General features: G+C 37.4%; 1 protein-coding gene across 5 annotated transcripts in view; it reads right to left on the bottom strand.

The window, feature by feature from the left end:
* Positions 1 to 688: 688 nt before the first annotated feature.
* Positions 689 to 24984, bottom strand: part of neurl1b (neuralized E3 ubiquitin protein ligase 1B) — a 26056-nt gene continuing 1760 nt past the window's right edge. Inside the window, exons 1-5 of one of the 5 annotated variants that reach the window (XM_047802205.1) lie at positions 12853 to 12901; positions 5560 to 6126; positions 3786 to 4496; positions 2202 to 2324; positions 689 to 1495 (exon numbers count right to left, since the gene is read on the bottom strand). In XM_047802205.1, coding sequence (XP_047658161.1) covers positions 1248 to 1495; positions 2202 to 2324; positions 3786 to 4496; positions 5560 to 6126; positions 12853 to 12886 — 1683 coding nt within the window. In that variant the 5' untranslated portion in view covers positions 12887 to 12901 and the 3' untranslated portion in view covers positions 689 to 1247. Of the gene's footprint in view, positions 1496 to 2201; positions 2325 to 3785; positions 4497 to 5559; positions 6130 to 12085; positions 12332 to 12852; positions 12902 to 24984 lie in introns of those variants that run through there. The other 4 variants (XM_027154659.2, XM_027154660.2, XM_027154657.2 and 1 more) reach the window with 4 other exon arrangements.

The raw sequence follows: 24984 nt of genomic DNA, 5'->3' as shown, positions 1-24984 counted from the left end.
ATCCGAACACATTGTGTAAATGAACTACATTAAGCAGTGTGCATGTCAACACTTTCCTGAGAACATTATTAATAGTGTTCACTTTATCCATTTTAATTTTTGTCTAGTTCAAGCCCTAATTTAACAAAACTTGATGAATTAGGGTGAATTGTAGAGATGGTTATCTCCAGGAGCAAGGTAAGATTGTCAATGTATTTATATAAAATCACATTACGTAATCTGGTGACAGTCACACGTACACTAAGCATATGTTCAGCAAATGCAGATATGTGATATTTAATGCTGTTCAGAATGACACAAATACAGGTAAAAAGCTCATGTTCATGACCATTTGGACTTGCGCTCATATGCATAATCCTATGACTGAGTGAAACGTAGTAAGTTAAAACCATTGTTTATCAAATAAACCCTTAAATAACCCTTGAAGAACCTTAGTTTCCTTAAGATTGTTACTAAAGGGGCTAAAGATATGCAGGTGTTGATTACTTCTGAAGACATTAAAATTAAGTCTAACCTACAGAGAACATGCTTCTAGTATTTTGTGTACTCTGTAGTTAAAACTTGTTGGAGGGTTTCTCCAGTAAAAGAATGAATTTTACTGTTCATATAACATTCACATAATCATACAGCCATAATAAAATTGCCTTAATAAAAATATTTTGTTCTGTATTTTCCTAAAATGCATGTATTTATTTATTTTTTGAGAAATGTCTTCAGAGGCTATCTTTCTGCAGATATAGTTTACTTAGTTAAGTGCAATAAATGTCCTCTCATTTTTCACTATACATATGAATGGATTTCATTTATTATTTTCCACAATTGGGAACGCATTTATTTTTAAAATATCAAACCAAAATAATTATAAATTTTGTATCTGTTTACATCTGTTAGTTTCATTACTCAAACAAGCCTCTTAGTGTCCATCTGATAAAAGTCATATATCCTGTATACCTCATTTTATCAAATATGATTGTCAGGTTGGTAGGCGATGCTTTAGAGACAAATGTCAAAGGCACTGATAAATGTTTGAGCAAGCATCAGACAAACCTCGCGTTGTTCCACTGCCTCTGGATTGGGCCTCGGAAGTGGTGGGTTTATATTAGGGGTCAGGGCGGGTGGTCGAATTAGGGTTGGGGACACAGAGTGAGGTTACGCTACAGGAGTCAAAGCTACAGAACAGTACTGAAATCAAATTCAGTTCAGAATAAAAAGCTGGATCTCAGCTGCTTTTAGAGTTTTGTGTCTTCTCATGGCCTGTAAGTTTTGATCACATCCTTGATGGGTCTCCGGCAAATCGGGCAGCAAGCGTTGATCTGTTTCTTTAGCTTGAGGCCACACTCATGACAGAGACACATGTGTCCACATGTGTAAATGACAGTGTCCACTTCCTGATCGAAGCACACTGTGCATTCACCACACTTGCTGATCAGTGGAGTCTCTGGGAAGGCGAGGCTGGGTGAGACAGGGGGACTGAGAGGAGAGCTGGGGGCTGTAACTGAAGATAAACACAGAGAAATATTAGGATTTAGTCCTTAAGTGCTTTAGTGAAAACAGTGCATATAAGCCAGTGAAAATTCAAAATGTATTGGTGCAAAATCACCACTCGATATCTGTTCTAGCGTATGGCTGTGAATATTGGATTCATTTAACAAACACCCGATGCTAAGAGTTGCCTTGTTGTGTTGTTTTTTCCTTTTAAACTACCCATGTAAATGATCTGTTCATTGAGATCTGGGACATCTATTTTTATTGTATATAATTACTTTTAAAAACAAAGTAATCCTCCTGAAGCTAAATCTGTTTGCACAGGGGAAAGTTGTAATGTAACCGGAGCTTAAACATTTACTTATTTGGCAGACAGCTTTTTTAAGATAAACAGTTGAGGATCCAACAGTGCACGGATTTGAATATTTGCCTTTCAAATCAATAGTTCACTAAGCCCTACAAAGTTAGTTTAAATAAAGTTAGTGCTTTGTTTGATTTTTAAAGATCCGATTTTTATTATACTTGTATATATTTAACTTTTTTTTTACATTTACTTCAATAAAAAAAGGACCATGTTTCATGTAAGTAACACATACAGTATGAAATTATTCCATTTTGCCCTGAACATAAAATGATGCTCAAAGTTGAAGGGTTTGCTACGAAGAGCAGTTACATCATTCTGAAATAAACTCTCAGAGCTTTGTATGTTCACTCACCCAGCGAGGACTCAGAGGCAGATGAGGATCTGTTGACACTAAAAGTTAGGTCAGAGTCACTGTCATCAGATGCTGTGCCATGGGATACAGAAGGAGAGGTTGATGGACTTGCCAGTAGTGTTCCTTGAAAGTTACGGGAGAGAGAGAGAGAAATTCACTACACAGAGAATGCTGAGGTCTGATTTATACTTAAGTTGTGTGTAACCATTATTTTAAAAGGTATTTTAGGCTAGAGGTTAAGGAGCACTAATCATCAGATTTCTGGCAGCCTGTATTCTGGTAGCTCTTTTCTGGTAGCGCTCCTCACTGGCATCTTAATTATAATACAGAGATTGACATGTGCATGTTATTATAATATATACAGTTATATTAGGTTTGATGGCCCCAAGTTATTTAATATTTAAGCCATAGCCAATCAAGATATATTAGATATCATTAGTCTAATAACTATATGTCATCAGATTTGACTCAACTATGATTTTATTGCATAAAACATGGAGAGAATAATTGAATTACTGGATGGTGGAAACACTAAGGATCACTACATCTGTTCTCTAAATCACAGATATTATGATATTAGGTATTAAAATCATCCAGCTAGGGGACAGCCATAAACAATGTGGACATTGTTCATGTGTGTTATTGAAGCATTCATTTCCTGCCAACACTGATGATCAGTGCTGCATCTTGACCCTTCTCTCACTCTTCAAGCAACAGGAATAACTTTTTGGGTTTAGACTGATATATAATAAATATACACAACGCACTGTTCAGATTTTAGAAGTGTGCACATTAGACAGCCTCTGCCCTCTCCATATCTCTAAACCCCCTTGCTATCACAAAAGAGAAATCAAGCATGCTTCAGAGCAAAAAAATTAAAGAGTGTTTTGCCAGCTGCTAAATATGATTTTCATTTAGGTTACAAATAAGCATGGTCCCCATGTTGTAGGGGACATACCTGTTATGTACATATTATGATACATTCTGCATTGCCAAAAGTGACATCAGTGTTTATGTGTTCTATGTTTGCCTTCAGGGTCTAGTTCTGAATGTCAGGAACACAGAATATCATACAGGACGTGGCATTTGTTTTACTGTGTTTTCAACAGTATACACTGCTGATTGCTATATAAGTCTATGTAAGCTCATGGCCAGCATATGCTGCATACAAATCACATAATTGGGCTCAGGGTCCTATTTTGAAGCAATAACACAGAGCACAATAGCATCCCATAATAAGACAGACTGAAGGATGTGCAAGGGGCTATTTCTGGGAACATAAAAAGCCTTGGAGAAAACCAGCGTAATGAGACAGGGCAGTAACGCCTATTCTCCAGCGACGAAAGAACTGAATGACAGGAACAAGTAAAGTCCACTCAAAGCAGCAATCTATTTTAGACTGCTTAATAACCTGTCCAGCTATCCTAGACACAACCTGCAATGATACTTTACATTGTATCTTAAGGTGATATTAATGAAAGCCTCAATTAAAATGTTTTAAAAATGTACAATAAATGCTATCATAAATGATCAAGTCAAGTCAAGAATGATGATTATGCTAGATCACCTCATACAGTCACTTACCTAATATCCTGAGTCGGTAGATGGCACCACGCAGAGCGAAGAAGGTCCAAAGAGCCTGAGAAGAGTCGACACAAAGCAAGCGTCCACGTGCTACCCCGTTAATCCCATGATGCACCTCTCCATCAGGCAGAAGTGTGAAGCTGAGCACGTCACCAGGTGCATTTGCAGGTAGCCCACGGTGCACCACCCAGTACTCCTTACGATCGAGGAGAGCATCAGGTTCAGCGGGCAACTCTGCAGCATGCAATGTGCCCGGGTCACATGAAGTCATGCCAAACAGGAGCATGCCAAGGCAAGGTGGGCCCATGTGACTCACCTCCACAAACATAGTCTCACCAAGTCTTATGGGCCTGTCACTGAACACCAAAGTCCGAATACTATCTGGGGAGTGGACGCAGGCCATAGCACGGTCACTGGACAGAAGCACATCAGCACCACGCACAGGGTGAAAGCGCAGGTCAGCATCAAGTGTAGAGGGAAGGCCACGGGTAGAGGGTAACCTTTGGACACTGAAAGAGGATGAGGAGGAAGAGGTGGAGCAGCAGGGGCTCAGCTGTGTGGAGCTGCTGAGGTGCAAGGCAGCCATTTTCGCAGCCTGGTTGCTCTCCAACTGGTTGTTGCTATAGTTGGCTGAGTCATGGTTGCTTGGAGGCAGGTAGGCACTCAGACGTGCCACGCTCAGGCAGCTTGTACTGTCAGCAAACGTGCTTTCTGAAAGAACAGAGAAAGTCGTTAGGTCGTTAAATTACACATTAAATAGGAGTTCATCATTACGCTGCTTAAATAAGAACCCTCCATGGCACGTCTTCCATAAACATCATTACATTATTTATTTGACCAGAAGAGATATTCTCTGTTGTGCTGCTTTCCATAAATGGCAATGCATGCATAATGTACTGTACAGAGTGGTTACACAAAATGTACAAAGATTTTATTACAGCTGTAATTCATATTGCATTCACCAGAGGGCTCCAAAAATTCCAAACTGCTCCTTTAACGTCCGAATGAAATAAATCAGATGAGCAGATCAAGACGCAGGCCTTGACTGACAAGCTAGACACAACATTTGCATGGGTCTGGTTTAGCTCAGATGGCAGACTTGTGGCCTCCCAGTATATCAGTCCCAGTGAGGCTCTCTCTCTCTCCAGGAATACACAGCGACTCTTACCAAATATGGCCACACCAACCAACAGACAGAAGATAAATAATGTAGCAGAGTGGAGAGCAGAGTGAAAGAGCGTTGTTTAGCCTCCTACACAGTGTGTGTATTTTGCTTTGGTGCAGGACATGATCCAGTTCACTACCACACACACACTAAAGCCATCTGTCTGTCAAGGTGTGATAGTGACCATCAGCACCTCTGTCATCGTGACGTCTGTTCCTCTGGCATCCTGCCCTCCTTAGGGGCCCCTTTAAAACAGTTTAGTCTCAGTGAAGAGTCCTATCAGCAAAAAATGACCAGCAAAAAACGCTACTCAAACGTTTCAAGGGACAAAAATGACCAGAACTATGTTCAGAAATAGATCTGTTTAGCTGTTAGTGACCTCAACAGGTACCTAGGGCAGAAACTGGACCCAGTGGATTAGGATTAGACCTCAAACTCTTCAGAGGGTTAAATGCAGTTTAATGTTAAGGTTCTGTAAGTTATTTCTAGACCGTACAAAATCTTATAAAATATTATGTCTTTCTTGATACCCTTACATGTAAGAATGACAAGAATTGAGTAGTACATAATATAAAAAATTTTTTTGTCATGGTCCATCCCATAACTCACCAAGCAGTGTGACCTCCTGTGTGATGCCGTAGATGTCTATGATTGCCCAGAGTGGACGTGCAGCACTCAGCCCACAATGGAATAGTACAGGCTCACCATCGTTCACCGTGTAGAAGACACGTCCATGCCGGTCAGCCCAGAAAGCCAGCACATTGTCCCTCGCAGCCAGTCTCTCAGGCAGAGCCTTGGCCCAGTATCCAGGCCGTGCCACCAGGTCTGGGCAAGCGTATTTAGGGATGTCAGATGAGGCAAGCTCGCCTGGGTCTAGACTGGTGAAGCCAAAGCGTAGTGCGCCGCTCCAGCCTGAGTGCACCCCTGACAGCCGCAATCGCACCTGCTCGTAGAGACGTATGGGCCGTTGACTGAATGTCAGGCCATGGCAGAAGCTGTTCTTGCGTGTGGCACGTCGCAGCTGTGCATCCAGACGAATGTTCTTGCCCTTGGTGTGAGGGTGAAAGCGCGGAGACTCCAGATTAACAGCCAACGCAGATGATCGCCTATCCACTGTGCCATGAGGAAGTATGTAATACTGGCGGCTAGCCACAGGGCGGTGCTGTAGGTTTGCATCTACTGGAGCAAAAAGAAATTTGCACACACAAATACAATAGTATATTGAAGTAGTATCGAGGTTTAGTTATACAGATAAACTAAGAAAGCTATACTAATACTTTCTGATGAATGATAAAACTTTATAAATGTTTCAAGTATATATTTTAAGTCCAAGACCTATGCTTACATTCGAACGTCATAAATCCTATGACATGCCAAATAGCCCAATATTTGTTTAATAATAGATGACACTAGGAAATATGTGAGGAGCACCACAGTTCATAGGTTTTTATCTCTGCTATTAACAGATTAAATTAATTAATTTAAGATCAATGCCAGAATCTGAATGTTTTCTTAATAAGACATTCCGTCAGCCACTTAGAATCAACAGCTGTGTCTATGAGTCAGACAACAATTATTGAAGACTCTTGAGACTCCTCCTGCTGTATTTAAAGAGCATTATTCCTGTAATCCTCTACTGATGGGGCAGAATATGGGGAAAAAATTCCCATAATGACCCATCCCTCCCTCTGACATCCCACACATTTCTAATGCTGGTCAGATAAATATATGCCCTCCCAATCTCACTTTAATGAACAACATGATGAGAACATTTGCCTTTGGCCATGATCTAAGTGCTTAACAGAATAGAAAAGGCTTTTATGCCTGGAACAATAGCACAGCATCTGCAACACTAAAGGCCATGGGCATGACACCTCTGACAGATCTCCCAGCAGCCAAAGCAAATATAGCCATTTGAAAAAACAGAGCAAGTTGACAGCAGCTAGAATTGCGCTGTCCACAGTGAACAACTGGTCTTAAGCAAAACACAGATCGAGCTATGAAATCCACGCTGGGTGTATCTATATGAGAAATGGATGTCAAAAGCAAAGCAATGCTTTCTACTGTACAGAAACAGTAAGAAAAAAAGAACCACATAAGTGTGCTTAAAGGAATATCCATGCAGTAAGACAATTTAAGGGAAAAAAGCAACAATAGATTTACAAACATGATCATGTTAAGCTAGATAGAGCGCCCTTTAATTTTCATAGACCTCAGTAAGATTTATTTTAGGAACATTATCCAACTATTCAAATAATTAGACTTGTTATTTAAATGTGAACAATATTGTGTACACTGGTGTGTTGTCTTTCCCACACTCGTAAAAAAAAATAAAAATAAATCGGTGACCTCCAGGCTATGCTTGACAGATCCCTGGGGTTTCCTGAACCCCCTTGGAGAACCACTGTTTTAGCGGATGCCTCTTAAATTGTTCATTGCTGCACTGCTTCTTATCTCCGTAATGTTTTGGTGTGATTCAACTTCTAAACCTCTAAACCATGATACAACCTTCATAAGTGTCATACAATCTGTAGCTTCTGCAACATCTCGCATTGCCACTCAATGAAAGTGCTCTTATTGATCAGCTGTCTAACTTATGCATAGATAAAGTTCTTATTTATATCTTAGAGTGGAGTGTGCAGCAGGGATTCAGCTGTGCCAGGCCTGGAGCCTCTAAAGAACAGGTTCTTAAACAGGTTTACAGTTTCGTGGAAATTACCTACAAGTAGCGTCAAGTTCAACCTAATGTATTCTTCTGGAGAAATAAAAAGCTCTGTTTGGAATAAATACACAATATAAAATTTAACTATTTGGATTATGTTCATAAAACACAATTATTAGCAGATCAGTGGAATTTATTTCACAGTGCTCTATGTAATAATTTCATTTTTAAAAAAATAAATTAGTTAAAAAAAATCTCTGTAATAAAAGTCCTCCTTGTGCACCCCTCCTTTTTACAAATACCCAAATAACTGATTATATACCTATGCAGCATTCAGTGCATTATCATAGCATAAGCACATTTTCCTTAACATAGTCAGTAACGCTAACCAACTTTAAAAAAAAAAAAAAAGGTTTGCTAATTTTGTTTGCATTTACCAGGTACCAATCTTGTACCAGGACATGGGGACTGATTTGGGTAAGCAGGCAAGCTAAAAATTTTAGTTGATTGTCTAAAGGCCTTTGTATAGTCTGGATATATCTGCATATGCGTATGACAGCTGTATGTAACAGTTTTGAATCAAATTACACCAAGCGTTTGGAGCTACAGCCAGTTTTTTTTCTTCCTACCAAGTCACTAATGTTAACTTTGCAAATAGATATCATCTAATGATTCATGCATATATTCGAATAGACTCGTTCAGGATTTTTTGATGATTCTATCTCTATTTACTTTCATCTGATTTATGTGTTGTTTCTATAAGAATAATGACCCAAATAGTTTAGAAAATCTGTTAATACTGGCTTTATATTTCTCCTGTTTGTGTTTCTACATTAAGCAAGAACACTTTATCTCGTACTGCAGAGATGTTGTTCAAGAGCAAAGATTTATTTCATAAATAGATCTGAGGTGCAAGGCAGAAAAAACACCAGTCGCCTCCTCACAAGCTGTGTGATTTAGGGACCTTTTTCTGCCACTCTGTATACAGGCAAACGCGAAATGAGAGCCTTGAACTCCACTTGTGAAACGCAGCACGGTTCTGCTCACTTTCCAAATATAGATCTGCGTGATGTGATGGCAAATCGGCATTGTGGCAGACAGCGATGCTGCAGTCCAGCTCTCGAACCTCACTCGAGAACATCCACTAAAGCCCTTCTGTGATTCTGTCACAGTCAGAGATCTACACCAGCAAACACTGCAAGATTTAACATGCTCCGTGTTAAAACCAGGCTTCAGTACATAAAGAAAATAAGTAGCCAGGAAAACCAGAAACAGACAACGTTAACGCATGCTGGAAATCAAATGTCAAAAATACACAGGTCGCTATCTTTAGGCTGGCCGCAGCTGACTAAAGTATACTTACATATAGTACTAATGCAAATGTCTCATTTCTGCAATAATCATAAATATCCAGTACATTCTTTGCAATTTGTATGGCAGAATCACATTCAGCCTCCACCTACTGTCATATGCTATAATTACATGACAGATCGTTGTCAAGGAAACTTGACTTGACTGTTGCAATGAATGTAGCCGATTTCACAAATGAAGGAACTGAAAAATGCTGATTGCTCCATAGTTTAGAGGAGGAGGTGACAGCAAATCTGTTGATGTGGTGAGAAGTAGAGAGCTTCAGATGATAGTGGCCTGGCACAGACTGTTGCACCAGTATAAAGAACTCATAAAATAGATGACATTTTGCAACATATCACCTACAAATTTACAGTTAATGTCTATGGTCAATATAAGGGTTGAAACAGTAAGAAAAAATCATGGGCTGATAGCCATAAAACCCAGACTGACAGTTTTCATTATACTACTATAACTGCTCCTGAAGTCATTAATTGGTTAAATAAATTAATAAAACTCTGTTTAATATTATTTGTACTGACAATCACATCTGGCCTTAAATGGTTAATTAAACAATATATTATTTTAGTTTTGACCAGACATTGTGTAAATAGTATTAGTGATATCATTATTTCATAATGTACAGTATAGCACAATATTGACAGGATAACTGCTCTAAATATCTTCAACAATACACATTTTTCCAGTTCTACATTTAAAGCTTTGAACATTTCAGAGTTCTAAAAAGAGAGACTCTTCTAAAAACTGGACTAACGTCAGTACCTCAGGAAACACTGAATTTGAATCATCAGTTTTGTGAAGTCTGGGCTGTATGAGAAAAAGATTCCTGGGTTGTTAAAGACTGCAAACACTGTCACACCCACAGCCATATCTAAATCTGTAAACCATGACATAGTTGAAAGCTGTAGTCCTGTGAATCCTGTATTTCTTGCCTGTATTGAGTGACTGGTGCCTGGTAATTACAGTAAAGGGCACGTCGCAGCAGATACTATACACCAGAGAACGAGAAATGTTAGCAAGTACACTTCAGGAAAGTGGTACATTTATTTCTCTTATAAACTCCTCTCTGGATATTAATGCACATGACGTAGCATCATTCAATCTAGCACTGTAGCACAGTGTAACCTTACAAAATAGAAATAAATAACAACCAGCTACAGTATAATTTGTAAGTTTCTCCTCATCTAAAACATCATGAAGAACTGCATCGAAATTATTTTCCCTAAATGACCTTCCATGATCATGAAATTGTTCGTTTTCAAAAACAAACAAACAAACAAACAAAAACCCTTCAACTTTTCATAGTACTGCATAGTCTTTCAGCCATCCATTTTAATTTAGAACCTGTCAAACTCAGTTCAAGACACTATAGCATATCCATAGCCAAAAATCAGTTACCCGTGAGTGATCCCTCCCTATGCTACTCCAAAACAAATCTCTAACAGTCTTTTATTGTATTCCCCAAATGCACATCTGCTTATCATTGTGATTATGGTGTTACCAGTCACATATATAGTAAGTCACTTATTATTCCTTTGTGTGCTGTGGAATCATCAATCAAAAGTCATTGTGCACTATTAAATGCAATTTATCCATGCACAATTGATTACTGGAGGGTAGGAACAGCATGAACTCTAATGAATTCCCTGCTCTATTCTGGAAAATAAACATAAATAACATTCAAATTACATCCAGTGTAGATCATCCTTTCTGTTATTGTTCTACAATTACACATGCTCTATAACTTGTTGCGGAGACATTTTTTAAAATTAACAATTGTTTGTCACATATAGTAACACAAAATTTTCCCAATAAGCACAGATTAATGTTGGGATAATTTTGTGATATGATGGTATGAATTATACAAATATTTATAATTATTAAAAACCCAAATAGCCAATACACATATCTGAAATCAGTGTTCCGCCTCAGATCACTCAAGTCACTTGAGTGTACCTAAAATGATCCAGAACATTAGATTAAATTCCTTTTCCCATTATATAGCTTCTACACATAACTCTACATAATGCTACTATAGTCTATATAAGACAGACATTATATAAGGCTATGGTTTGACAAACATGATTCACAGAAGACATCAATGTAGTAGGGTGACAATAGTTGCTCTAAAAATACATGTTAAGGTCATTTAAGTACTGTCAGCAGCACATACTTGTCAATAACATAAATAGATGAATGAACGAGGACAGTCAGATGCCAGAAAAAGCCGATGATAAACTGGATAGCTGCATAATAGTCTGCCACGTGTTTTGTTGTGCATTTAGACCCTCCTGTAAAATTGTGTGTAACATTTTGTCAGTTCTTATTTCTATATAAATAGAAACAAACCCTTCCAAGTATTTTTTTATACAAGCCAGGTATTTCTAATAAACATCAATACTTCATATCAATAAAACTGATTTATATTTTATTTAATTGGTGATGAAAAACTGTACCTTTCACCAGATGTTAACTGACGACCTTTCATACAAGCAGGCCATTGGCAAATCTTACCAAGTTATGTGGATGCCTTATAAACGCAATAGTCTTATGCCTTTCTTTCAGGTGTTTATATGAACACATAGCTGCCACTACAGCAGGTTCATCATTAGAAACACTTTAACACATAAGCTCATAAATCCATTGTCTGACATAAACATTTTATTTGTGGCTATAAAAGGAACACCTGAACCTGAAATGAGCTCTTCATTATTTAATCAACACCTATATTACAGCCCTGGCACCTACAACATCCACAATATGACACTCCTGTGTTGTCTCCAGCTGGACTCATGTAAACACTGCTGGACTGGGAACTGCTTGTAGATTGTGTGGTGGTTCAATACTCAAAATGTTAAATCAATACCTCAATCGGTGAGCTATTTATTAGTACTGAGCGGTGTTCATAAACCTTCGTCAGCTCTCATCTTGCTCTTCCCACGCAGTTACCTCTCTCTCTCTCTCTCTCTCTCTCTCTCTCTATCACACACACGGAGTTCACAACGCAAAAGCACAAGCGTGGAAATTAGGGCGCGCTCCTTAACTCACGCGCGTTCTATTACGCACGATTCGGTGACGCGTGATCGTGCGTGTCCGTCTTACCTGTAAGCGGTTTGGGTGCACTATTCCCCATTGCTATGAAAGATCGATTTCGTCTTGTGACAAGTGGATCCTGACTCTTCCTTGTGCTTCCATCTATGAGTGAAGGTCAAAAGCAGATCAGCGCACCGTTAACGCTAACAGCGTGTTCATGAGGCTGAGGAACGCCGCGACTTTCCTCCTCATCTTCATGTGCCAGTGTGTAGAGAGCAGCTCTTCTCTCCGTTCACCCTTATTGGCGCACTGCCGCCTCCTCCCCCGCACCTTCCCTTCAAATCTTTTTCACAACTTTAAAGCAATACGCACTGCATAGCACCCGCGCGTTGAAAGCACTGTGGAGCTGCACATGATCGTTTGGTAACTCCAACAGAAATGTCTTATAGAAAAGACAAGAGACACCATCACATATAATCAGAAATACTGTCAGAAAGTAATGTACAAAATGTAAAAAATATGATGGAAATCTATAGATCGGAAGGGCCAGTTAAAATGTGCCATGAGTTAGTTACTACTACTACTACTAATAATAATAATAATAATAATAATAATAATAATAATAATAATAATAATAATAATAATAATAATAATAATAATAATAATAATAATAATTATTATTATTATTATTATTATTATTATTATTATTATTATTATAGCAACAGCAGCAAAAGCTACTATAGGTTCAGCTACTGCTTACATTATAAATGACAGAAATTAATTAAGCCCTGCTGCACTACCAGCATTACCATCCCAAATGTGAGCGTGAATCACACCTCTAATTGGTTGTTGAATCCTTTGCTGTGACATCTAGATCATGGCTGCAGGGTGAGAGAATTCACACTGGATGGGACACCAATCCATCACAGAGGACCATGTGCACACACACACACACACACACACACACACACACACACACACACACACACACACACACACACACACACACACACACATGTCAGAGGTTAATTAACTCAGCCAATCCACCTGCCTACAGATTTTTTTTACATTGGGAGGAAACCCGAGAACCTGGAGGAAATCTGGACACAGGCTGAAAATGTGAAACTGTTCACAGACAGTAACCTGAGCTCAGGAGCAAAACAGGGACCATGCAGATTGCACAGCCCTGTTACCTATTGGCTCTGCATCTGGTTTATGCTTATATAAAAAAAAATTAAAAAATTGTATTCTGAACAAATCAATTCAAATACGAAACGTAACCTTTATATGTCCTACTTTATATGTCCTCCTAATAAGGTCGTGGCACTCCCACCCCACCCTCCCCCATAGCAAGCATGTCTAAAACATTGATGTTCTCTGGTCATTTGGTTCTCTGGCCATTTTTTTTTGTTTGTTTGATTATGATTGATGCCTGACATCCTCAGAAAATTTGAATCAGCATTTCAATGTAGTTATCGTTAATTGTCAGGCTGTTTATGTCCATGTCACAGCTGTTGCATCCTTCTCTGTCACATTCAACATAAGCAGCATGGGTTTGCTTTTTGCTCCTTGCCCTGAAATTGCTAACAGCAGTGCCTTTTTAATAGTCGGATTTTTGGAATGGAGACAAACCCCTACTAAGATCTACAGACCAGCAGTCTTTCAAGCAGAGAGCTCTAAAACACAATAGCTAACAATAACTTAAAGGGCAAATAATGGCTGAGAAAAGTTACGTTTGAAGTTTTATGCTCTCCAAAAGCTTGTTAAGAATGGTGGACATTTTTGGGAATTACACAAGCCCTTTATGAGGAAATTCCCTGCTCCCCACCCCAGCCCCCAGCCCATCCTTCCTTGATGGCTGGGATCTTTTGCAAGCTGTTTCCTGTCTTCTGAGCCGAAACCATCTCTGAGGAGATCTGTCCAAATGGGCCAGGCCCATCATAGTCGGCCACAGGCCAATGTCTGTCCAAACTGTCTGCAGGGAGTCTACGCTTGCAATAAATCCAGTATGTCACCTAGTATGCATGCATAGATGGTTACAAGAGCATTGTCCTTTTCATATTCAAACACATGAAATAACGTCTGATGGTTTTGAAAACATTCCACACCAGTTGTTCTAATTGAGAGAAATATGACCTGTCTCTACTGGGGGCAAACCAAAACACTCCCCACAGATGTGAAAAAATTGGAAAAAAGCAAAGAAATGTTTAATTTCCAATAACTCTTCCAAATTCTAGCCTAGGGATAAGTGTTGTCAAGCACTGCATGCAAATAGGTGGAAACCATTCTCTTTAGGATTCCACTGTATATATTGGCAGAAAGCATTGTTATAAATTAGACAAACTTTCCATTAGCAGACATTTCAATTTCGGTGCTTTCTGTAAATACGGTTCAAGTCAGCTGTTCCTAAATTACAAGAAGACGTTGATGAAGTTGAAATGATGACCTAGACAAATGTACAAATGTACCTAGACAAAAGCTTAGTTCTTATCACTTTAAATAAATAAATAAATAAATAAATAAATAAATAAATAAATAAATAAATAAGTAGACAGACAGACAGACAGACAGACAGACAGACAGACAGACAGACAGACAGACAGACAGATAGATAGATAGATAGATAGATAGATAGATAGATAGATAGATAGATAGATAGATAGATAGATACAAAATCGTTGAGCAAACAAATAAATAAAATAAATCATGACATAAAGAAGGATTCTTTAAACATTCTTAGAGGGTACTTATTTTGCAAACAGGATTTCACTTTAACCCTAAGGTGAACTGAAATTCTTTAACATCCTCGTCATAGTTTGAAAAGAAAAGGGCGACAGTGGCCACGGGGATTACACAGGAAGCACACGTACTGTAAGGCAGCAATTGTGACCACAGGTCTGGCCATGCTGTAAACAAAATATCACAAGCGCTGCAGCTGTTTGTTTGTGATTTAATGCTCTACCACCAGCGAACAGGATATATGATACTGATAAGCTGCCTTTAAAGATCTGTGATTGAAGTACAAGGCTTTGGTGTCCTGACTGTGAGCACAGTAGTGCATCCAAGTCTACTCATTAGACACACAGTAAAATAACTGGCGATAAATTAACTTCTACAGAATTGAATGCAGTCTCCCGCAGAGATTCATTTGATGGTTTTTAACTCCACAGGCATTAGTTTAACACTACACATAACCAATCACCACACAATAATGCTGAGAAAATGGTTTTCATTATCTTTGAATAGTACCATATTCTCAGATTGAAAGAGGCCTGAATATTAAGCATTTTCCCAAAATTCATTAGCATTTTCTCTCCTCTGTGAACAGATACTTGATTCAGTAAACATGTTTGGAAGTGTTTGATGGACAGAGGTCAAAATCCATATTAATTTGTTTCACACAATTTTGCATGTGACACAATTGATTTTTGTTAAAAAGGACAAATGAATGACGGATGAAGCTGTCAGTGTGTGCTAGAAAGCTTGCCCTATCATATCGTCCTTGGACTGCAAAGTGTTAGATTTGCAGTCTTCTGATTTCTGCTTGGTTTCCAAGGCACTGCTGAAATGCTAAGCAGATGGCCGATTGGGAGGATTGCATGTGGTTGTCTGAGTGGTGGGGAACTTTTGTCCAAAACCCCAACTAGCAGATCTAATGGCAAAGTGAGTCATAAGCACCCTCTGAGAGGACCGTTTTCATTAGACACATGTGCAAAAACCTCAAGTAGAATTTATTTTCTAAATCTAATTAGCAAAAGAAATCCATGCAACATGACTTCATTCTGACTTGCTGTTTGATTCCAATATTTTATAAGAAGTACTTATATGACTTGTTTACTGATTGCCATGTGATATAATTTCTATTAGTCAATACAAAAACTCAATTGAAATCTCACTTAAAATGCTGAATATGAAATGCAACAACAGTATATTTGTTTAATGGACGTTTTTATAAAATAAATAAATAAAATCATTCCTGTCATCTCCTGTCCAATTTCACTTTTTTTTAATCAGAGCTCTGAGTAAAAGTTGATAGCCCATCCATAAGCGATCACGGATCATATCCATGAATAACCAAGACAACTCTTCTTTGTTTCTCTTCCAGGAGTGATGGCAACATGCACAACAAAAACTTGTGTCCTGTGTTCATGTGTATGATATATGCTTCATTCCTGTCATAAAATACATCACTGATTCAGATCGGAAAATATTTAAAACCTGAGCCAATACTGATTTAGCACTTAAGGGCAGCACCAGCCACTGACACAAGAGCAGCATACAGAAACTGTTACAGTATGCTCTGAAGAAACTCAACGCATTTGATTAGTTAGAAGTTGGAACTTCTAAATTCTATAACAAATTATTTGAAAAATAAGTACCAGCAATAGTTATATAGTTACATAGCAAAATAATAAAAATTGTTGTGAACTCACACGGAAGCAAGCAATAACATAGAAATGTGCATCAAGTACCTATGTTGCCTAAATTTTGTGATCTGCTTATATGAATCAACATAAGATTACATGCTTGGCTCATTGGAGGAAAATCTTGGCTTGTAACATTAAAATAACTGAAAACAGCCAATAACACTACATGAAGCCTGACATAGTAAAAGAAGAAATATGGGGAACACTTCGCACTGTGCGGTTACTCTTTTCCTATTCCTGATCCTGCCAACAGGTCTGAGAACAGGGGGGCTGTGTCTTTAACAGATGTAGACCACTGGCCTCATTTCCCCCAGCTGTGCTATTGTGCTTGAATTCTCTGGCAAGACAAACGGATGCACAGCTACCTAAGCGTAAGGATATGCATGTAAGCATTTAAAAAGAAAACACCAACAATGTTCTCCTTTGTCTGAGGGACTTCATACAGTATTATATACAGAATGACACAAAACATTAGCAAAGTGTAGACAGAAATTGCACAAAAAAGGGTCAGTGGAGAAGAGAAGATCTCAGTAGCCGAATCAGTGTCTATAAAATAGCTAAATAGTAGGATAATTAGAAGTTAGCACAGTTACATAAACTAACACACTCATTCTAACTGATAGCACAGGAATGCTAATGAGTCATTCAAATGTTACATTTAAAACCCAAGAGTATAAAATTGCATGAATTCTAGAATTTGAGAAATGGGTTACAACAATAAAATGGAAACTAGTCCACTGCTTTGTAGAAATGTAGAAGTTGTGTTAGAATTGTGGCATGTTAGTAAATACTGAATTACAAACTGTCCAAGGAGATTTTTAACACAAATATATATATGCACAAATATATATATGCTCAATAGCCATTTTAATAGAAACAGCTGTACCCCTGTTCATTTATGCAATTATCCAAGGATACATAACAGAAATCTACAGAAGGCACATTGGGTACAAGGTCAAATAAAGTGCACTGTTTTAGACTGCATTTCATATCAGCAAAAAATGATGAGTAATTATTACTCATTATTACTCATTATTACTTATTTCAGGTAACACAAATGTCACCTGAAATATCACAGAATTACTTATCACTTGAAGTATAAGTATACAGTATAAGTATAGTTTAACTTAGCAATCTACGTATATCAGAAGTAACTAGCTTGCTAATTAGCAATAGTATAATGGAATTACAGTCTATTTTTGTTTAGCATGTTTATGCAGTTTGCTTAGGTCACTTTAGATCTTAAATCTAATAGACCTTATCCATCTGGATTTCTTCTTCTTCTTCTTCTCCTTCTTTTATTATTATTATTATTATTATTATTATTATTATTATTATTATTATTATTATTATTATTATTAGTAGTAGTAGTAGTAGTAGTAGTAGTAGTAGAAGTAGTAGTAGTAGTGTTGTTGTTGTTGTTGGTGGTGGTGGTGGTGGTGTTATTACTACTATTGTCTTTTATGAATGAACAAACACAAAACCATATGATCTCTAAAGATGGATCTGTTGCCCAGAAAGGGTATGGCCATTCTACTTAGTACCAAGTACCTAAAAATGCCTAAAACCATATCAGCAATAAAAAGAATTAGAAAAAGGGATGGGGACATTTGTGGGAGTTTAATTATAAAATAGAAACCTTGGTTCAAAAATTTTTTATTTATTTACTCACATAAAACCCGATATAAATATGAAAGATCTGCAGTTACGCCATAATTAAAAGTTCACTGCTGTGATGAGCTGGTTCAGTTGTAAATATCAACTAATGAAACTGTTAAAGGAAAACATGTTAAATGAATCTGTTAAGGCCACATGACATTACATTTTACAGCATAGGGCAAGAATTGTGCTTTTAAACCACTTAGAGCAACGTGATCCCAGCATCAATGTTAAAATGAGAATGCTAAATGGTTTCAGAGAAAATGTGGTATAGGGTGATAATCCTAAAAGTGTTATGTCAGCAGTTAGGAGCAAGTCTGCTGGATTTCTTGTGGTTAACCATTTTGTGCTACCATTCTCCTTCATTTCTTCATAATTCCTCTGTGGGGGAAGTCTATTCCCTAATCAGTGCATTGTTGCTCAATCTACCACAGTATTAAGTTATGTTATCTTTATAGTAGCAGCAGGTTATGACCAGGTCACATGTATAGACAGTTTAATAACACCTGGAACCGTAAAATTGGGCAAAACATAACTCTTTGCAGAAATGTATTATATCTCATAACCCAACGGAAAATACCTTTACCTTTACCTTTAAGAAGTAAAAGTAAAAAATATAGTCTTGTAAAATTACTGATATGCTGTAAATATGCCACAGATTTTAATTTACCGAACTGACTGGTCAGAAATTTTTACAAATGTTATAAATTCCAAAGTTTATAACATGTATATTAAAGCACTTTTAAAGTCTATTGTCTCTACTGTTAATGAATGCATTGTGGGCATTCAATAACACTAAACATAACTATAAAGACAAGTTGTTGTTGTTTAATTTTATTTTAAGATGGCAAAATGCTTTATTATAATATTAAAAATTCTTAAAACACATACATGACCTCCACAGGAGCTGTTTAGTATTAAGATTAGGTGATCATTTTCTTGAGCATATTTACATGTTAAATATTGTTCAATAAAAAACAATATGGCAACACGTTATTTACTTACTGCAAAACTCCATAAGTGAATCCCAGTTTAAAGAGATTATAACAGTAATCAACAGGAGCAGCTTTTCTGGCCAAATCTGTAAAATTAACAACAGCTTTCTGACAGAAATATACAGGCTTAAGAAGACAAACTAAACATTTATACACTAAATCTTTAGCTAGCCACTTTTATTAAAGTCTTTAAAAACTGTGAACATTGTATTAATCATACGTTTCTCACAAATGTCTAATGATGTCAATTATATCATCGGTAAAGTGAGAACAAATTTAGACTTTGTGGCTACTATGTACAAACATATTTGACACTTCAAAAGCAGTTTACATGTGGAGTTTCTTTAGTCCTACCTCCCATAAACAATCACAAAATAGCATCAGTGTTTCAGCTGCTTCACAAAGCCCTTAGGTCAGAGGGATTTTAGATTACAGAATAACTACTGCTATTATTAACTACTACTGCGATTAGTTATTTACAAACTATAAACAATATATATGATCTGCACAATGATTTTTAAACAAAGACCTTTTGCAGTGCTGTCGGTTTCTGAAGAGCACAAGCACTTTCCTTCCAGCAAGGTTGATGTGCAAACATAATGGCATGACTGATGAAAGTTGTCAGTAGCTTAAAAAGACTGCCAGCATGAATAATATGAGCAGTAAACTACAATATCAGGACACACATGTCTCTTTTACTGTGTACTAAGAAGGGACATACTGATCCCTCATTCCATTTTCAATATGATATCAATTTCAGAGCTTATTGTATTGGCTAATGCAAAGTATCCAATGTTATTTAAATACATCACACACACACACACACACACACACACACACACACACACACACACACACACACACACACACACACACACACACACACACACACTAAAAACATACAGTACATCAGCCCATCAGTACAAATTGATGCAATACCAATCCAGCTTTTCAGCCAGCCCTCATACAAAGTATTACTAAGAGTAATACACATATTTAGACAACAATAAATATTTCCAAATCTATGCTGGGTCTTTTATGACTAGTTGAAAACTCACATGAGATAATTATTGCAGATTTATTCTGCAACGCCATATCTATAATATGCTTAATGAAGTTACTGCCTGTACTGTCAGCTGTACAACCTGGAGGTCAATGGGACTTGACCTCCTAAGGCCAAAGGGCACTCTGTTGCAAGACCAAACACAAACAACAAGTGGCAGCCAACAACTTAATACAAAACAGATCCTAGCACTCATATTAATGAATTATATTCTGATGACTATGATAGAAAAAAAAACACTGTAAAACTGCATGAGGTTCCAAATGTGTGAATGGTGACTGGGTACTCTAAGGGAACTTAACACAAAAAAATCAAGAAATGTTATACTGTTGTTTCAGGGACCTCCGTTTCTGAAAACCAGTGGAATGTAGCCATGTGTTCTAAACAGGGCTTACACATTGTAAGATTTAATGAGAGCCATATGAATTTGAGATTAATGAGAGGTGAATTCAATCTTTCAGTAATCCAGTCAGAGGCCAGGCAACCCCGCTTGCCATGTCTGCAACATCTCATCATGCTGTAGGCTGTTTCAAAAAGTGAGTCAGCCTTTATTGCTTAAGAACTCTATGCCCTGTATGGAAGAAAACAAGGCAACTCTGCACAGTCACACAACAGTGAGCAGTACTTTGGGTTAAGATTCTATGATCCATACACATTTGGTCATTTGGAAGATAATTTAATCTAAAGTGACTTAATAAAGAAGGCGAATTTAAAAGCATGCTTGAAGCAACTGGTCCATGCACTGGTCTGTGCTTGATCTCATAATATTCTGCTTAATGATCACTTTACTGCTGCCTGCTACAATTATGTTATCTAATTGCAGTCAACTTCAGGAACATTAGCATCATTTATAATATTTTATACATTGTATATAAAAACAATAAATACATATGCTATCTTTGTAATATAAGTACACCTTAAAGTTTTATTTTCACACAATATTTTCTTCTTGTATAAAATTTTTAAAATTCTTACATTTTTGGAAGTTTTTGGACACGTTTGACATCCCCAGAATTAATAGTCTCACATGAACAGAATGAGAGTACTGAGAATATAACAAGGCTGAATGAAGCCTTTTCGATAGGACTTTTCGGCCAATGTTCTATTTAAAACATTTCAAGTCAAGTCAAAAAGCTTTTATTGTCATTTCAAGTATATATAGAAACAATGTTTCTCCAGGACCAGGGTGCAAAGAAAAACTACATAAAGCTACAAAAAAACAACAAAGAGCTAAGGACTTAAGTCATAGCCACATAAAGTTCAACATGTGCAACCTAGTGCAATAGTACAAGACAAGGACAGTGCAGACAGACAATACAAAATACACAAAGTACACAAAAAAGCATTGACCAGTGTGCATACTGCATTATAAAGTACATTCAGTCTCCTTTTCAATCTGAAACTCTCAGATTTTGTTTTCGAAACAAAATATTTTGAAATACATTTTTCTTAGAAGAGAGTTTCCCCGAGTATCTGGAGATATGATGTCAGTGTTTGTAATGCTTTTATTTTTATTTATTCTCTTTGAGGGTTCCAATAATTCTGGATATAAACATCATGTGTCATCACTGGCCTGTTTGTGAAGATCAGATTGTAAAAGTCTATGAAGAATAAGTTTTGAGTATACTATCCACTATACTGATGTTACTTGTCTCTCTCCTCTCTCTCTCTCTCTCTCTCTCTCTCTCTCTCTCTCTCTCTCTCTCTCTCTCACACACACACACACACACACACACACACACACTCTCTCACACACACACACACACACACACACACACACACACATATGCTCAGCTGCTCTGTGCTCTGTCAAATGCTATTTTAATACCAGCTTCAAACTAGCCCAGGGAGCCTTGTGGCATCTCCTCTGCACAAGGTTAGCAACACCCAGTGAGCAGTTGCCAAAGCAAATGGGTCCCCTGGAGAGACTGGCTATAGGGCTCTTAGAGGGGTCGAGACATTATGGGCTGCTTTCGGCCTTCTGCTCTGGACACTGATTATTTACCGTGTCAAGACAGAACACCAGGAAAGACATTCATCCAGTTCACATGCTGATAAACCCACAAGTGACTTCACTTCACCAATAAATCGAAATGTGATCTAGGACAGTGCGTATGTAAATCATGAACTAGAACTTACCAAGTATGTCAGATAAAATATTTATGACTAGAGGATTCCACATGACAGTCTATAAAGAATCATGCTAAGTTCAGCCCATGCCCTTTCCCCAGAAAAGCATTTACGCAGTATCTGCTATAAACAGCATCTTCTCAGCTTGAATCAATCATCAAAAAGATGTTCTACATTTTATCATACTTTATCAATAACTCAGAAATTTGAAAATTATATTTTATTGTTAACTTCTCTGTAACTGTATAGAAAAAGAAGCATACAAATGCACAAAGGCTTTACCATTTTTTCACCACATGAACACACACTTGCAGAAATGGATGCATCCTACCTGCAAGCAAGAAACAAAATCAGAGACTGCTGAGAGAAAATTACCTAAATAGCATGTTGTTAATCAGAGTCCAGACCTTTAAATTCCACTAGTGTCAATTTCTCCATGTGTTACAGCCTTCAGGAAAGTGGGAACAGTTCTCTGGATGACATTCTAAAGTTTAAAAGTGTATAGCTAATGAATCAAGGTTATTTCAGGCCCTTGTTGTAGAACAGATGACTTCAGCGAGTACGGAATTCACCAATGTATTGCATACATTGCTGATAAACAATTGACGGACAATCAACAGTTTATATTGTAGTGTTTTACTGTGATTTGAATAGTTACCTGTATGCTGCTGTTTCTTGGATTTATTCTTGTTTTGTACCCTTTCGTGTTTTTCTAGCCTTTAAACCCTTGCCTTGACTGTTTTTGTTCAGTATGCACTTGGGTTAGAGAAATAGGTGTTAAACTTGCAAATATCACACATTATAAAATGATCCTATTTGAAATATTTGTCTCTGCTCCACATACCATTTGAAGGGAACTGTTTTTAGACTCTGTGCATTTTTTATAACATGTGCATACATTTTAAACGTGAGATTCATTTTAAAGATGAAACACGATTATGCTGGCATTCTATCTTAGCAATCATTGACTCTTGAGTCTTCTTTATTGCTATTAATGTGATGAAAGCTTTGTATGAATTAATATTGTCCAATAAATCATTTGTTAATCTTTTTCATGTTATTGACTTCTGAACCAAAATATATATATATTTAATCAAATACAGAAGGCCAGATCATACATAGGTTTTCCAAAAATAACAAATCCAAATGTATTGAGCACGATTCTGCCAAGGATGTAAGAAGAAATACAATGCCTATTGTGTGAACCAACAATATTAGACAAAGTGTGTTGTATGTTTTCTAAGGTGAATCCTGCACACCTTGCACATTGGCAGATGCGATCAGAAGCAAGGTTCAGTGTGCCAGTGGAAACCCCAAGGCAGCACTTATTTTCTTTTGATTAAATCTGATTATTTTGGCTCTCTCCACCAGAGCTCCAGTCCAACACAAACAGCATTGTGAAGGCGCTTTTTCAGATTAGGTAAAAAAGTCAGAGGAAGGCTCAGACATTTTTAGACAATGCTAAATGGAGTTTTTTTTTCACATTTTAAATTGAACTCTGAATAATACTCATGATAATTGCATCAAAATTTAACTCAAGCGTTAGCCTACTGAAACTCCTTCTTCCCCAATGACAGGCCTGACAAGCAGTTGCAACCATTGTCAATGAATCGTTCATTTTCTCCCTGACAAATCTACTCAGGATGAAGATTGATGAGCTATCAGCTTAGGTCCACAGCATATCACATAACCTTTCCTCACTGGAGACTGATTTAACAGGACAGATTGGTCTTTTTGCTTTTTACCGCCAGCCCCAGAGTATCTGCTGTCTTCCGTCTATCTGTGCCATTCTTTCCTTCTGCTTTCTGCCCCTTGTAGTGTGTAGAGACACTTCCCGTGGCCCCTCACTTCTGAAGAGGGCACTGATACAGCACGAGTGCTGGCTGAAGAGGCTATTTTGAGAGCTGTAAATATGGCAGTTTCCTCCCTGATAGTGAAACTAATAACCCTGAGGATCCTTTTACATTATTAACAACTGGCAGTGAGCTCAATAGGCAGGCATATACTTCTTGCTCAGTGTCTACTTCAGCTGGACATGTGTCTAATATGGTTTATATTGAGATTGATGAGAGCTGAATTTAGTTCACAGCACTGTGCAGAATGGTGCATTTTTTCAATGACCCTGTGTAGTTTAGTGTCTCTGTGTAAAACACATGCTGCAAAACAAACCACAGAAAAATGAAAGCAGACACTCTTTTGAACATGAAATCTTTTTGCACTGAAAGGAAGTTTGGTTTGAGATAAGAAAAGAGTGTGTGGCTTGTTTACTACTGCACTTCCTTTTGGAACATCTCTAAGCCAAGAGTCACATTTATTAATGTTACAGTGATTCAAGACAACACAATGTCCTACATAAAGTACTCATCACTGTTTTGCGATGCAGACTCAACGTCACAAAATTACTTGATCTGCTTGGCTAATATTCAACGATTGTTGCAAATGAGAGTCATGTCTAGCTTGTTGAACAGGTCTGTAAGGAAAACAGAGCCAAACCTTTGGTCCTCCCACATGCAGGTAAACAAGGCCATACTCATAAAGAGCACAGCCCCATTTAAATGATTAAAAAAATAAATGAAATTGAAAAATGACAGTGCGTATCTCAATGACTCAATTTGTTCTAGCATTTTCTAAAAATCTAACATTTATTCTAGGTGTTTCTAAAAAAATGGAAAACATTTAAGATGTTTAAGAGTC

The sequence above is a fragment of the Tachysurus fulvidraco genome, chromosome 17 (genome assembly GCF_022655615.1).
Source record: "Tachysurus fulvidraco isolate hzauxx_2018 chromosome 17, HZAU_PFXX_2.0, whole genome shotgun sequence".
Taxonomy (NCBI): Eukaryota; Metazoa; Chordata; class Actinopteri; order Siluriformes; family Bagridae; genus Tachysurus; species Tachysurus fulvidraco.
The sequence above is the reverse complement of the archived record's forward strand: the minus strand, read 5'-3'. Positions and strand labels throughout refer to the sequence as shown.